At 42.1% G+C, this 14,910-nt stretch overlaps 1 protein-coding gene across 1 annotated transcript; it reads left to right on the forward strand.

Moving 5' to 3' along the window:
• Positions 1-6,914: 6,914 nt before the first annotated feature.
• Positions 6,915-9,484, forward strand: LOC146670580 (myosin-16-like). The gene is made up of 3 exons (XM_085407595.1): positions 6,915-7,695; positions 7,778-7,924; positions 8,048-9,484. The coding sequence occupies exons 1-3, from the start codon at positions 7,489-7,491 to the stop codon at positions 8,126-8,128; spliced, it is 435 nt and encodes a 144-aa protein (XP_085263721.1). The 5' UTR covers positions 6,915-7,488; the 3' UTR covers positions 8,129-9,484.
• The last annotated feature ends 5,426 nt before the right edge of the window (positions 9,485-14,910 follow it).

Genomic DNA, 14,910 nt, shown 5'->3' on the forward strand with positions numbered 1-14,910 from the left:
GGATCAGAGCTTTAGGGGTGCTGAGCACCCAGAGAGCTGCCCAGCCAGCTAAGATACACTTTACTCATCCTGCATCCTCCCTGTCCTCATCGTCTGTTGTCTTCGTCTCCGTTATCAGTCATCATAATTTTACCATCTCTGTGCAAGTCTGCAAATTTCTTTATTAAATCATAAGATTCTTAAATTCATCAATCTCTATGTGCCTGGGTCCTCATCACAAAACATGACATCACTGTTTTGTACATTTTAACAATTTAATCCCCACATTTGTGAAAGAAAAGCAAAACACTTTTTTGAAAAGTCTGTAACAAAACCATCAAATCTGATAAAGGTTATTTAAATGCTGCTAAAGAAGAATGGATTCTGAATGGAATGGAAAAACATTTCCTAACCTTAATTACTGGGGAAGAATAATGAACGATGCTCATAGTGAGTAAAAAGTAAACTGAGTTCATTTTTTGGACAGAGATTCACTTTTAATGTGAATCTCTGTGAATACAGACACATAAAAAACACTCCCAAAAAAGAATAAATTATTACAAATAAATTATTACAACATATTAATAAAAACTATAAAAATGGAGGCACCTTTGCCTGTGGTAGCATGTATACAATGTATGAAAAAATCTTTACTGCAGATACTAATTTTGTGTTGTAAGATTTATGAGTTTCATGCTTTCATAGTGGTACTTAGGAGAGCTTAACATTTTTATCAGGTGGTCCACACTGTAAAAGGTTTGAGAAACACTGATAAATGTATGTGTGCTTTTGGAAAACATTTAAAGCTGCAGTACAGAATCTTTGAAAGAAGCTTAAAACATTTTTAGAATATAAACAGAGCATCTGCTTCTCTTTACAGCTCCTCACTCCACCAGGGCTGTTTGGCTCTTTCTGTGTGCAAATGTGATGTACGTACTGCAGCAGTCATACAGACAACTGGATGGTCCAAAAGTTGGCCTACCTATTACTGGCTGAGGTTTTAGTAGAGTTGTGGCTGAACCACATAAAAATATAACATTAATTTTAATCTCCCCAATCAATGATAATGTTATGTTGGAATGTTGTTAAAGAGGATAAAAATGTTTCAACCCAGTTTGTTTTGCAGATTCTGTACAGCAGCTTTAATATAGGGAGAACACAACTTCCAGATTGTGTGAGTAAAATCAGGTTTTTTCTCTTTGTCAGTTTAACAGTTTCCTATTGTGCCTGTCACTGTTCCCTGTCTGTTTTCTTACCTGGTTCTTCCTGACCTTGTACTTTCTCCTCACGTTCCCTCTTTCCTCTCTCCCTCTTTGGACTGACAATCATACACAAATAGATTGTATTCAATTAGATGACAAATTAAATTAATATAAAAAAAATACTATTAAGATCACTAACAAAAAGTCCTCTCTCAGTGTACTTTCAACCAAAAGGCAAATAACCAAACCACACGAACATCTAATGAAAGATAAATATTGAAACACTGATCCAACATTATTCTTGATTGACGGATCATTTGATTTTACACTTTTACCTGAATGTGGCTCCTTTTTTCTGAAAAAACTTCCTCATATCCATTATGAACCTGGCTGTCTCTGTACACACACACACAACAGGAGTTATAAGGTTAATGGGCATTCAGTCAGTCAGCTAGTTAGTATCCATTTCAAACAGGGTGGTAACAACAGTAGGCTACAGACAATTTTATGTTTTAGATTTTAAATAAGCTATATAAATTTCAATAGGAGCAACAGAAAGGTCAAATGTTGCTGATTTTACTACAGAGCAGGACAGATTGTAGGGTAGCAACATCGTTGGAAAACACGTTTTCAACACTGCAGGTTACCTGGTGTAATGTTTTTCAGCTAAAAAGAAACATGGTCTGACTCCTACCAACTATATAAAGAGTAACTGAAGGTTAAATGCAGCTAACATGTCCTGTTTTAAGCCAGGCACTAACACCTCCGCTGCGTCTCAGCCACCATCGCTCTGGCAGCAAGAGCGCTAGAGCCAGAGCAGGGGAGAGACGAGCTGGAACAAACCACTTTGGGAGGGGGGAGGGGGGGTTATCTATACTTTTGTTGTTAAAGTGTTACGTCTCAACCAAGTACTGTGTGCTTTTATATTTTTAGTAGTGTGTCACACGAACAGCAAATATTGTCAACAAAGTAAGAAATTTTTGGGGGTGCTGAAGCACCCCCAAAAATGGGCTGAAATCGCCCCTGGATCATTTTATTAAATATGAAAGAATTTCGACCGTTTTTACCTCTCAGTGATGCCGCAGTGTTCCTTTGACTTCGGGACCTGAAGCAGACGAAGGTTTGAACCCAGATTACTCCACGAGGCTCCTGACTACGGTAGCCATAATGTTATGTGCACCGTGTAGCACATAAAATCGGTTCGAGGTCAATAAGCACAACCAGAATTCATACATAAGGCGCACCGGATTATAAGGCGAAAATAAAAGGATTTTGAGTGCGCCTTATGGTCTGAAAATGACAGTACAAATATCCTGTCACATTTGATCTCTGTGAGGTCAGAGGTCAAATTTACAAATGAATACCTCTTATCTGTGACCTACTCCTACATAAGGTTTGTGTAATCAGAGTAAAACGTCTGTGCAATGTTTTAATACAATAGTTGCTACTAAAATCTTTGATTTGAAAAGAATGACAAACAAACACGTTCAGTCTAAGCTGAAAATGTATACATTTGTGTGACAATGAAAACACGCAGAATTCACAATATAATCTTTTTTGGATCTTTTTATTGATGAAAAATACATTTAGAGTGCCCAATACGATAAGTTGTGTATTAGATGGCACAAAACAAAACCCCAATAATTTGACAATTCCCTCTGAGCAAGCACTAGGCGACGGTGGGGAGTAAAAACTTCCTTTTAACAGGGAGAAAACTCCGGCAGAACCAGGCTCAGTGAGGAACGGCCATCTGCCTCGACCGGTCAAGGGTTTTTAAAATGACTCGATTAGATGTTAAATAAATTGAAACTGAAAATGCTACGTCCAGATGAACAGAATCTACTTTTAGGGACTTACAAAACACTAACCAAGTATTTTCTGCCTGCGATCCATACAGCATGACCCGCAGAGAGAAAGAAACTTGTGATGAAATGTTCACTTTCCAATACAGTGATGGCATGCTCCTTGAAAACCTTTACAATTACATCATCTGTATGTTTGTGGCCTAATTCCATGAATGTCAGTATGACATCTGGCTCTTTCCATTTCTCTATTAAAGAGCTGTAAACCATATCACTGAGGAACATCACATTGTCGATTTTGATTTTTTTAAGTCTAGGCCAGAGTTTTATGAACAGCCGTTGGGTGATGGCATCAACTTTTTCAGTACAGCAAGGTGAACTGGCATTGTTAATGACACGCGTCACCACCTTCTTGATAGAGGTTTCCACAGATAACCTGTAATTTTCAGCCTCTTCAGCATCACACAGGGCTGGATTCTGCATAGTGTCGATCAGGTGATTTTTAATGATATCGACCGTCAGTTTTCTCAACACTGGGTCCTCGTCGTTCAGTAACATCAGTAAATGTTTTTCTTTACAGAATGTTTTCTGACGTAGCTCTTGGTAAATGGCCCTGTCCAGATCTTTCAGTTTTTTTTCATGTATATGCAGATCTTTGATCCTGTTGTCAGACAACACGTGTTTTAACAGGTACCTGTGGAGTTTTTTAGAAGGTTTGTAGTGCGAATTCTTCGCAGCCCGTGTGAGCACAGCATCAATGAGTGCGCTCACACATTCTTCTTCATCATCATCATAATCGCTGACAGTAATGCCAGATGATGATTTTTTCTCCACTATTGGAAATATATTACTTTTAAATTCTTCTAAAAGTGTTTGAGAAATGGCTTTAGTTTGTTCGTCCTCGTCATCCTCGGCTCTAACGCACCACGAGAAGAACCTTGCCAGTAGGTTTTTACGGAAGAGGTGATCTTCAAATATGGAGATGATCACCTCTAGGTACGGCTGACCTACGGCTAGCGCAATGATCACGAGATCAGGGCTAATGTCCAGCCGCTTGGTGATGTCTTTAAAAATCCCCTTTTCAAGTTTTTTAATCCCCCTTTGTGTGATTTTGAGAGGCTTTTGCTCAACTTGTGCCCACAGAGCTGTGAAGAGGCGCTGCTGAATCATGTCAGACGGCGACACCTTTGCCTCTTTGGAGGCACGTGTAATAACAGCATTTATTAGCTCTTTAATAAAAGTAGCAATGAAACCACCTTACTACACATGAATCTGTATTATTGGCAAATTGCTCTTAAAGTATCAAGAGTATTCTGCAGAACACATTGTTCCCCATCGGTGTTATACGCTTATAAGGTTGGTCTGAATTTAAATGTTTCATATGCTGTTTGAGCTACAGCAGGGGTCCCCAATCCCAGTCCAAGAGGGCTGGTTTCCTGCAGGTTTTAGATGTGTCCTTGATGCACCACAGCTGATTTAAATGGATAAATTACCTTCTCAACACGTCTTGAAGTTCTCCAGAGGCCTGGTAACGAACTAATCATGTGATTCAGGTGTGTTGACCCAGGGTGAGATCTAGAGCGATACGCGTTTTCACGTCAAAAAGTCGTCATAAACAAGTCTCCAATAATACCAGAAAAAGTCGCCAGATTTGTCGCTAGGGAGTCTGAAAACTCGCTAAATATAGCGACAAAGTCGCTACGTTGGCAACACTGCTACCGAGGAGCCTCGCGGAGTGATACGTACTGTGCTTCAACGTAATATTACCGTATTGTGTGTGTATAAGGACCATAAATGGCACCTGTTAAGAGACACGGTTATGAAGCGGATTTCAAACTCCAGGCTGTCAGTCACGAACTTGGAAAGAGAGCAGCTGTGAAATCTGTCTTTGTTATTATGCTCAGCGTCTTTTAGTTTACATTTTGACTGCACAATTGTGAGCTCTTTGTTATGCACAAGAACAACATCGTTTTCTTTTATTTATGGAGCATTATTATTTAATGAATGCTCATATCTGGTCTGGAGTGTGGGGCCTTCCTGCTGCTGCGGAGTCGGGGCGGTCTGCCTCCTCCCACCGCAGGGAAAAGGGTAACACCACCTGGGTCTGGGTGCAGTTCCCCCCTCCAGGGGCAAGGGTACCTAGACCCGGTTTGTAGAGTACGATTGGGGAGTGTGATCGTGTGTACAGTGTCTCTTTATGTCTGTCTCCACGTTGGTTGAGTGTGGAGTAAGTGCATATGAGAGCATGAGGGTGGGAATGGATGTTTGTGTCTGTGTGTGCCTGTATGTCTGTGTCTATATGTCAGGTTGGGTGTCAGGCGCCACCTCTCTGGGGACATCTCAGGCCCTCCAAGGTTTGGAGGCCTATCTCCCCCTACCACCACTTCCCCTGCCAGTGGCGGACTCCCTCAGACATCGGTGCGTTGGTGGTTCTTTGTGTCCGGGGATGGGCGTCCAGGTACACACCGGCTCACTCCTTGGCGGCCGCTTATCGGGGCCTGGAGCCTGGGGCTCGCTCGGGCCACTTCGGAGGTGGGGTGCCCCCGGCCTCTCGGCCTGGGGCTCAGTCACTCAGCCACGGCTGGCTGCCGGCGGAGCTCACGAGTGCGTCACTGCAACTCCCCCTGGCTTCTGCTCCGCGGCTGCTGAGTGAGCCCTCATCTGGGACTCTCCTCAGCTCTTTCCGGGACAGTGGCGCGGCTGCCCCTCTGTTGGTCTTCCTTGGTCTCTTGTGTTCTGGGGGCCTCTGGATGTCTGGAGTTTTGATCTCCTCCATACCTGCTTCATGCCCTGGAGGACGGGGCTGTGGCCCCCCCACACCCTCTAGCAGATTATTACATGAAGGAACCTTTTAAAAAACAAAAAACAAGCGCGTCCATGCTCACAGGTGTACACACGGGTGATCACACCCACAAACTACACCCTTTTTGGCTCCTACCTCAAAGCACACTGTGTTCTGTTGATCTTATGTGCTGCACAATAATGTTTAATATTTAGTATTTACTGTCATATTCCCATATATCATTGTGATGTTGTTTATTCTATTACTCTTGTTCTCTTCTGCTTGTTTTCTTTTTTCTTTCTCAGCAGGTGACCCAGGTGATTGATATATGCTTTTTTTTTTCTCTGCCCGTTCTGTTGGTTTTTGTCTTTTGCCCTTCTCCCCCGTCCCTCTTCTCAGCTGTTTCTCTTTCCCTCTTTCTTTCTCCCCTTCTTTCCCCCAGTCAAGTCTGTCCCGTATTCAGCAAGTGAAAATAAAATAAACAATAAAAGGTGAATCAAATGGACCATTACGGCGAAGGCTGGGATGGTCAATTTGGTAAAGTAAATCCGTTGGGCATCTTTCTTTGCCTTTAGACAACAATTCTGATGCAAAAGAGCCAAACGGGACAGGAAAAAATAAATAAATAAATAAATAAATGCTCCTAATTTATTTTTGAGTAGTTTTTTTCATGTACATCTATGCTGTATGTTAATACAAGTGCACATGTGACATCTGGGACACAGCTTTGACTAAGAACTCTCTTTTTGTTCTTACCTTATGGCTTTAAAAAAATATCGAGATATATATCTTATATCGCCATCCAGCTAAAAAATATCGAGATATGAATTTTGGGTCATATCGCCCAGCCCTAGTACTAGCACCTCAAATAGTACCATATAGTACTGCTCCTATTCGTTGTTTTGGCTATAACTGATAATATTAAAAGGAGCGGGGGGCCACACTGACATCATAAACCGCACAGCTTTTGACTTTAGTTTACACATTTATCATTTTAAATTTTTTACATTGATGTACTTTTTTAACAATATAAAAATATTATATATACCCACACATAAACTGACACCACTGATGGGCTATGCTATAGGCATGCTTCAAAGCGACTAAATATTGTCACGTCACAGGACGCACATCATTACAAAGCACTCTAAAACCCTTAAATAGGGGTGCTGCTACCAGGCACTATCATTCAGTTGAGTCCATGCATTGGAACCAGACACACGAGGTAAGAGAAAACACTAAAATGTATTCAGATGACATTAACACAGCCACTGTGGGTCCCCTCATAGATGGCTTTTTTGATCAACTAAACATGTCGCAGGTGCGATCCATGCTGGTTGGTCGCCCAGATGACTGCACTGTCCAGCTAATGTGTCACATGTCACATGTCAATATAATAAGATGATATAAAAACTAATTATAGGATTAAGGATTTATATTTACATGCTAGTGGCTAGCCATTTGCACATGCCTTTGCATGTAGCACACTGGCATATGCAGAAATATGACAAAACAAAGTTATGAGCTGTATGTTATACTCAATGTAACATACAGCTCATAACTTTGTGCTGCAGGCCAGACAACCAAAGTTGTCTGGCCTGCAGCACATTTCTGCTTTTATGGAACTTTTGACAAACAGCAAATTGTAACAGAGTGTGTCTTCACTAAACACTCAGTGGATAAATATGACGCCTTCCTGCACACAATAGTAGATACTCTTTGCATGCAGGTGAAGGAGCTGGAGCTGGAGCTGGACTCTGAACAAAAGCGGCACGCTGAGACAGTGAAGACGCTGCGGAAGAACGAGCGTCCGCTGAAGGAACTGCTGTTCCAGTCGGAGGAGGACCAGAAGAACCAGCAGAGGATGCAGGAGCTGGTGGAGAGGCTGCAAAACAAGATGAAGGCCTACAAGAGACAAGTAGAGGAGGCCGTACATCACCTCATCCTCTTACTCTGAACACGTTTCCAAGCATGGTGTTTGTGGGCTTTAACTCACACTGCTGTCACTTCAGGAGGAACAAGCTAACATGAACCTGGCAAAGTACAGGAAGACCGTGCACGAGCTGGATGATGCCGAAGAGAGGGCGGACATTGCTGAATCAGCGCTCACCAAGATTAGGACCAAGAACAGAGGAAGCTTCGGCAAGGGATACTCCTCCGTAAGTATTCTCTGGAACAGTATATTATCAGGTGTATTACGCGGTTTATTAAATAATAACTCCATGTTAGCCTCTTCTACTAAGTACTTGTTCTGACTCTAAGGCCTGTGTCTGTTCTAACAGGGTTACAGCACTCCCAGGCCGAGTCCGGTCACCCAGTTCAGTGGGCTCGGAAGGCGGAGGAGAGAAGATCCTCAACGATGACGAGGAGTCAGTCAGCTCCCTCATCCCAGCCTATCTCAACTCCCTCAAGAAGCTCATGATTGATTAGGAGCATGGCTTCAATTTCACCATCATCCCCCAGAAGTGAAGCATGGTACAGTATGAAGTTTGAAACATCCAAAAGGTTCCATGGGTGGAACCTGACTTTTTTTTGTGTATGCTGTACATTCCTGTTGAGTTTTCTACAATGTACTTGTGGCTTCCTCTCTGAGTGAAAGCTCATAGCCCTGACACATTCCAGCTTTATATCCCCTTTTTATCCATTTATACTGTAACATTTGTATGTAAAAACTAATAAATGTATTTCTAAGTGTTCCAGATTTCCAAATATCTAAAGAACAATCCTCAGGCTGATTCTCAGTCTGGAACACACCATTTTATATGAGATATTGTATTTGTTTAATACATAAAAAGCCAGACAAGACAAAGCATCAATAGTTACAAAATAAAGCTGGCACCCAGAAACTGCAGTTCCTCTAATGGCCACACGAGGCTGTTCAAAAAGCAAGTCAATCCACTACAGACTTCCAAATCAAAATGTGCAACTTTACTGTACTGACATATATACGGGGTGGCTGAGGCTATTCCAGATATTTGTGCTTTAGCAGATATCCTTCTCTTTCTGTAAACATGCAGAGTTTATGGATGCAGCTTGTGGATGGGGCTATGTGAAAAAGTAACTGCCCCTCAAACATAGTAACTGGTTTGAGGGGCAGTTACTTGGGATGGAGCGTTTTTCATACATTTCCAGGAAGGATGTTGTTCCTCTTAGTAAATAAGCTCATTATTTAAAATCTGCATTTTGTATTTATTCCGGCTCTCTTTTTCCGATGTGACCATCAGGAAACTACTGTTGGCAAGGCAAGGCAAGTTTATTTGTATAGCACAATTCAACAATGAGGTGATTCAAAGTGCTTTACAGAGACATTAGAAACAAAAACAAATAAAAAGCATGTAGTCAATGTAGTCAAGATTTCCTACATTTAAGCAAATGCATGACAACCTTTAAGATAAATAAGGTTCAAACTGGCTGCAGTATTTATTAAACCATACATGCGAGAGGCTACAGGGAAGTTTTTGAGTCCGTACATAAGTGGTGACTTAAATACAAAGCACTTTTTTTCATGATTAGTTTTTGCCTTATAAATGACTTCAGTCACTATCATAAAGTGCTGCTGGGGTGCTGTCAGCACATGGAGTAGTTTAGGCCATTAATGTCAGTGTATTTTCAGATTTCAAATGTATCTGTCTGAACTTTTCACTGACTAAACCTGTAACAAGACCTGACCAAATATGCTGTTGAATGTGAATATGTTTTTTTAAGGAAATAAAAGACCTTTTTTTCCCATTAACTCTGTTTTGTTTTTTTTTATAACTTTTTATTTGTCAGTTTACAGTATGAGAATACAAAACTTACGGTCAGCATAGGAGACATACACAATTCCAGTAATAGCATCTTCTTACATCATGGTAATATTCAGTTATTCAGTACAAAGGGAGTACACAACCCATTTTTCCCAGAGCTTCTTAAATTTCTCAAGCTCGAGTCTAAGGGCAAAGGTAAGTCTTTCCATTCCAAAAATTTCTTCCACTACCCCACGCCATTGGGCCCTAGTTGGAGGGTCTGCCTTTTGCCATCTTCGGGTTATGGCCTTCCTGCAGCCAGCCAAAAGTATTTTCAATAAATAATTATCTTTATGTGGGAGTGCCGTAGGCAATTTGCCAAGATACAACGTATCAAATGAATAGACTATTTTAATCCCAATTATTTTGTATATCTCAAGGGCCACCTCCCCCCAATATGGCTGGATCCTTGGGCAGGCCCAGAAGACATGAAAATGGTTTGCCATGGGGGTTCCACAACCTCTCCAACATAGGCCCTGGCTCTGTGAGCCTGTTTGCCGAGCTGTGAGTTTAGGAGTGATAAAGAATCTCACTACATTCTTCCAACCAAACTCTCTTAAGGACCTTGAATTTGCAGTGGTAGCCTGAGACTCACATATTCTCCACCAGCTGTCCTCTGAAATTAGTGAGCCTGATTCCCTCTCCCATTTCTGCTTAATGTACACCGTAGAGTGATTTTTAGAGGCTTGTATACTACCGTATATTTTTGAGACCATCTTTTTAGAGTCCTTTCTCTTGTATGCCTCTTGGAAGATATGAATTAGGTCGTATTCGTTTTCATCTCTGATTAGTAACGTCTTGTTGTAATAGTCTCTAACCTGCAAGTATCTAAAGAAGTCATGCTTTGCCAGTCCGTATGTATCTGAGATGGTTTCATAGCTTTGGAATCCCCCATTTGTTGCTAGTGAACAAAAAGAAGTAATTCCTCTCAGAGACCACTGTTTAAAGGTCCCATCCAGCCTGGCAGGCACAAACTCCGGGTCATAAGCTATCCAATTCAAGGTCCTAGCCTGTTTTTCTATTTGTAGTTTCCCCACTACCCTGAACCATAGTTTCAGGGTGAACCGGGTCAAATGGTTCAAATCTTTATAAAATTTTTCAGCTTGGTTCTTATTTCCTAAAAGTGACTGTAGTGGGAAGTCTAATTGTGTAATTTCCATATTTTTCCATTTAGCTTCATAGTTTGGGGAGCACCAGTTTACCAGGGGCTTCAGTTGTGCGGCGTAGTAGTAATCTTGTAAGCACGGCAAAGCTCTCCCTCCCTTCTCTTTTTTTAGTTGCAGCGTTTTGTACTGGACCCTCGGTCGTCTGCCGTTCCAGATGAACCGTGAGATCCATCCGTCCCACTCGTCAAATTGTTTTTGGGGTATCTCCAGGGGTAGTGACTGGAAGAGATAGAGGATTCGAGGCAGAACGTTCATTTTAATTATTTCTATTCTATTACTCATATCCAATGGGAGGAGAGACCACCGAGTTAGGTCAGATTTGATCTCTTTGTTGAGGGGGCAATAATTAATTTCATAGAGTCTAGACATGTCTTTCGTTAGGTTTACTCCCAAGTATTTTATTGTGGTAGAGTCCCATTTGAAGCTGAATTTCTTTACAGTTTCCGGTCGAGGTGTATAATTGAACGTAAGGGATTGAGTTTTTTGAATATTTAGTTTATAGCCAGAGTAGTGATTGTAGGCTTTTAGTAAGGTCATCAATTGGAACAAACTAGATTCAGGATTTGTAATAAAAAGAAGAACATCATCCGCGAACATACAAGTCTTGTGTTCTTCACCCCTGATCATTATTCCCCCATTAACTCTGTTTTCTTGCTTTTTTTCTTCATTTTTTGGAAACAAACAAACCACAAAGCAACGCATTGAGACATGAAATACGCATTTCCATTTTATTTATGAAAAATGACAACTTTTAGCTGTTAATGTACAAAAACATCTCATTTGTCTCTTTGTAGTAGTCAAGCAGTACTAAGCAGTAATACTGGAAAAGAACATTTGGTATGGCATTTAGCTTCTGCAGTACAGTCACCAAATCCAACTGACGCAAATGATACATATTCCAAAACTATCACCACCGAAGCACTTCAACCTTACAGTACCATCTAAATGCAAAACATGTTGCAGCAGCACAGAGACTTTGAAGCTCAAGGGAGAGCCTTTTTTAGATACCTGCAGATAAGAGAATATATCAGGAAATACGTACAGGGCTTTGAGAGTCTCAGCATTTCCGGTTTCGACAAGTGTCTCCATCTCCAACTCCATCACATCTGATCTTAAGTTCAATTCACAAACCAGAAACAAATCATATAAATAATATATATGTAGTGGCACACGTGGGTATCTGAAGTCATTTCCGGTGCTGTGCTTAAAAAAACGTGAGCTCCACCGTGAGAAAAACGCGTTATTTTCATCTGCATTTCAAAGAGCTGAACAGCTGCGCTGAATGACAGAAATGACAAAGTATTTTAAAAATCCACACGGCTGAAAACTTTCACGTATAGCTCGCTTTAACGTGACCACTCTGCTAGCCGAGTGAAGCTACACGCACATTTACGTTCCCGTCGCTTACCCGCCATCACGGACAGCCTGGTGACAGCACAAACTATAACGGAAGGGTTTTAAAAGTATTCCGTGTCGGTGACAGCAGTGGACGTGCAGGCTCCACGTGATCTCTCCCCGCGTTTCACATCCACGCGGCTAGCGCCGGTGCGTTTGTGTGACGCTGTTGCTAGGCATTCTTTTTAGAAGTGGGCGGGGCTTATAGGCATACTTCAAAGCAACTAAATACTGTCACGTCACAGGACGCACATCATTACAAAGACCTCGAGAACCCATAAATAGGGGTGCTGCTACAGGTACTGTCATTCAGTTGAGTCCATGCATCGGAACCAGACACACGAAGTAAGAGAAAACACTAACACGAAAATGTATTCAGATGACATTAACGCAGCCACTGTGGGTACCCTCGTAGATGGCTTTTTTGATAACCTAAACATGTCGCAGGTGCGATCCATGCTGGCTGGTCGCCCAGATGACTGCACTGTCCAGCTAATGTCTCACATGGCTGCTCAGATGGTGCAGCTCTGCCCGGAGTCAGATCACGGAGCCAGAGAAGGCTTCATAAAAGAACTGATCCAGGTGTTGTTAGGGAGATTTGCACACTGCACGTGCACCCAGTCAGGCAGCCAGCAGGACAATCAGCAGGTCCCACAGACAGAACAACCAGAGAAAAATCTGGAGTCCTCGCTGTCTGTGGAACCTTCACAAATGGCAAACACAGAAGCCTCAGAGGCTGAAAAAGCAGCCGTGGCTTCTGAGGAGCAGAAACCCTCTGCGTCACCTCGAGGTGAAGCAGAGAGAAAAGGGCTCATAAGCGTGGTCCTTCAGGCTGTCCTTTCCCAGGCTGCAAAAAAATCCACAGCCTGCCCATCAGACTCCCTCCACCAGCGCCTTTTAGATCAAATCTGCTCTGAAATAAAAACAGCAGATTTGACTTTATCACCAAAGGCCCTACAAGATCTTGCAAAGGTCATTTTCAAAGACTTTTGCAAGGAAGCGCTCTCCAACCCAAAGCACACCTTAACTCTATTGAAATTAGGAGAGCCAACAGTTGACAAACTTTTCATATCCATCTTCAAGAAACACTTTGTAGTGTCCACACAGAAACTTGAGCCAGAGTCTTCTGAAATCAAAGCTCAGAAGCAGCTTTCAGTTGAAGTCTGTGTGGAAGAACTTGTCAGGCGTGCTTTTAAAAAGGCACGTGTTCTGTATACAGATGACACAGTTTCTGAAATTACAAACCGTTTGTTGAAGAAAATCTGGGCTGATGTCCAACATATCGATTTTCAGCCCTCCTCAAAGTCCTTCAGAACCTTACACAAGGTCATTTACAAATCTCTCCTTAAAGAGTATAAGGACCCCGAGTGTGTCACGATTCTCTTTCATCTCGACCATGAAGTAGGTGAGCAAAGAATCATCGAAACCTTTAAAGAACATCTGATGTCGGCAGCGGCGCCAGCAGGTCGCATCAGAAGGTTCTTCTCATTAATAGGTCGGAGGTTAGCCATCACCCGCAGAGAGTCGCGGGTGTTTCCCCTTTAAAAACAACAATTTGACATTGACTAGCTGGCATCAAAGTGACTCTTAAATTGGCTAACAACAAACAATTCAAACAAGCCAATTTATTTAACATCCAATCGAGTCATTTTAAACACCCCTGGACCGGTTGCGGCAGATGACCGTCCCTCACTGAGCCTGGTTCTGCCGGAAGTTTCTCCCCGTTAAAAGGGAGTTTTTCTTCCCCACTGTCGCCAAGTGCTTGCTCAGAGGGAATTGTCCGATTATTGGGGTCTTGTTTCTAGTCAGTAAATTACTGACTAGAACACTCTAAATTATTGAACAAAAATCAGAAAATCTAATAAAATTCTAAAAGAAAAATCACACTCTGATTTCTGCTTGTTTTCACTGTCTGTTGGACAAATGTGTGTGTGTGTGTGTGTGTGTGTGTATGTGTGTGTGTGTGTGTGTGTGTGTGTGTGTGTGTGTGTGTGTGTGTGTATACAGCTTTGACTGAACGTGTGTTGAGTAGTTGTCATTCAATCCAAACTGTTTAGGTAGAAAATGCCGAGAACATCCTGTTGTGATATTTATTAGTGAGATTTCATCCATACAAAGTCGTACATTTACAAGAAAACATACATACAGAGGTGCGCACAAGTGGAACAAACCGTCAACAGAATACATGAGATACACTTTCCTGTTTCAGCAGCCAAAACATTAAGCACAAAATTAATAGAAATAACTTCATTTAATAAAATGGATTGGAATGAGGTCTTTACAAAAAACAAAAGGATATAAGTTTTAAGCTCAGGGGCCAGTCTGTGGAACAAGAAATCCCCGAAAAGAGAAAACATCACACACAGTCTGAAGAAGCTGTGACCGCCGAGGAACAGAAACCTTCTGTGTCACCTCAAGTTTGGAGAAAGCACAAGAACAGACACAGTCGTTCACTCTGCTGCAGCTTAAAACATTAAAATGTATTCGGACAATATTAACGCAGCCACTGTGGGTCCCCTCATAGATGGCTTTTTTGATCAACTAAACATGTCGCGGGTGCGATCCATGCTGGCTGGTCGCCCAGATGACTGCACTGTCCAGCTAATGTGTCACATGGCTGCTCAGATGGTGCAGCTCTGCGCGGACTCTGCCACAGCAGTACTGCTGAAAAACTGTATCCCACAAGAGCGATGCATCCACAGCCTCTTCAGAGAACTGGAGGGGCGCATCGGCTCGATTGCTTCCTCTCTCACCCCGGAGTCAGATCACGGAGCCAGAGAAGGCTTCATAAAAGAACTG

This window comes from Rhamphochromis longiceps, linkage group LG5 (assembly GCF_057381845.1).
Source record: "Rhamphochromis longiceps isolate RC_006_pf linkage group LG5, R_longiceps_female_GT1.1, whole genome shotgun sequence".
In the NCBI taxonomy this organism is placed as follows: domain Eukaryota; kingdom Metazoa; phylum Chordata; class Actinopteri; order Cichliformes; family Cichlidae; genus Rhamphochromis; species Rhamphochromis longiceps.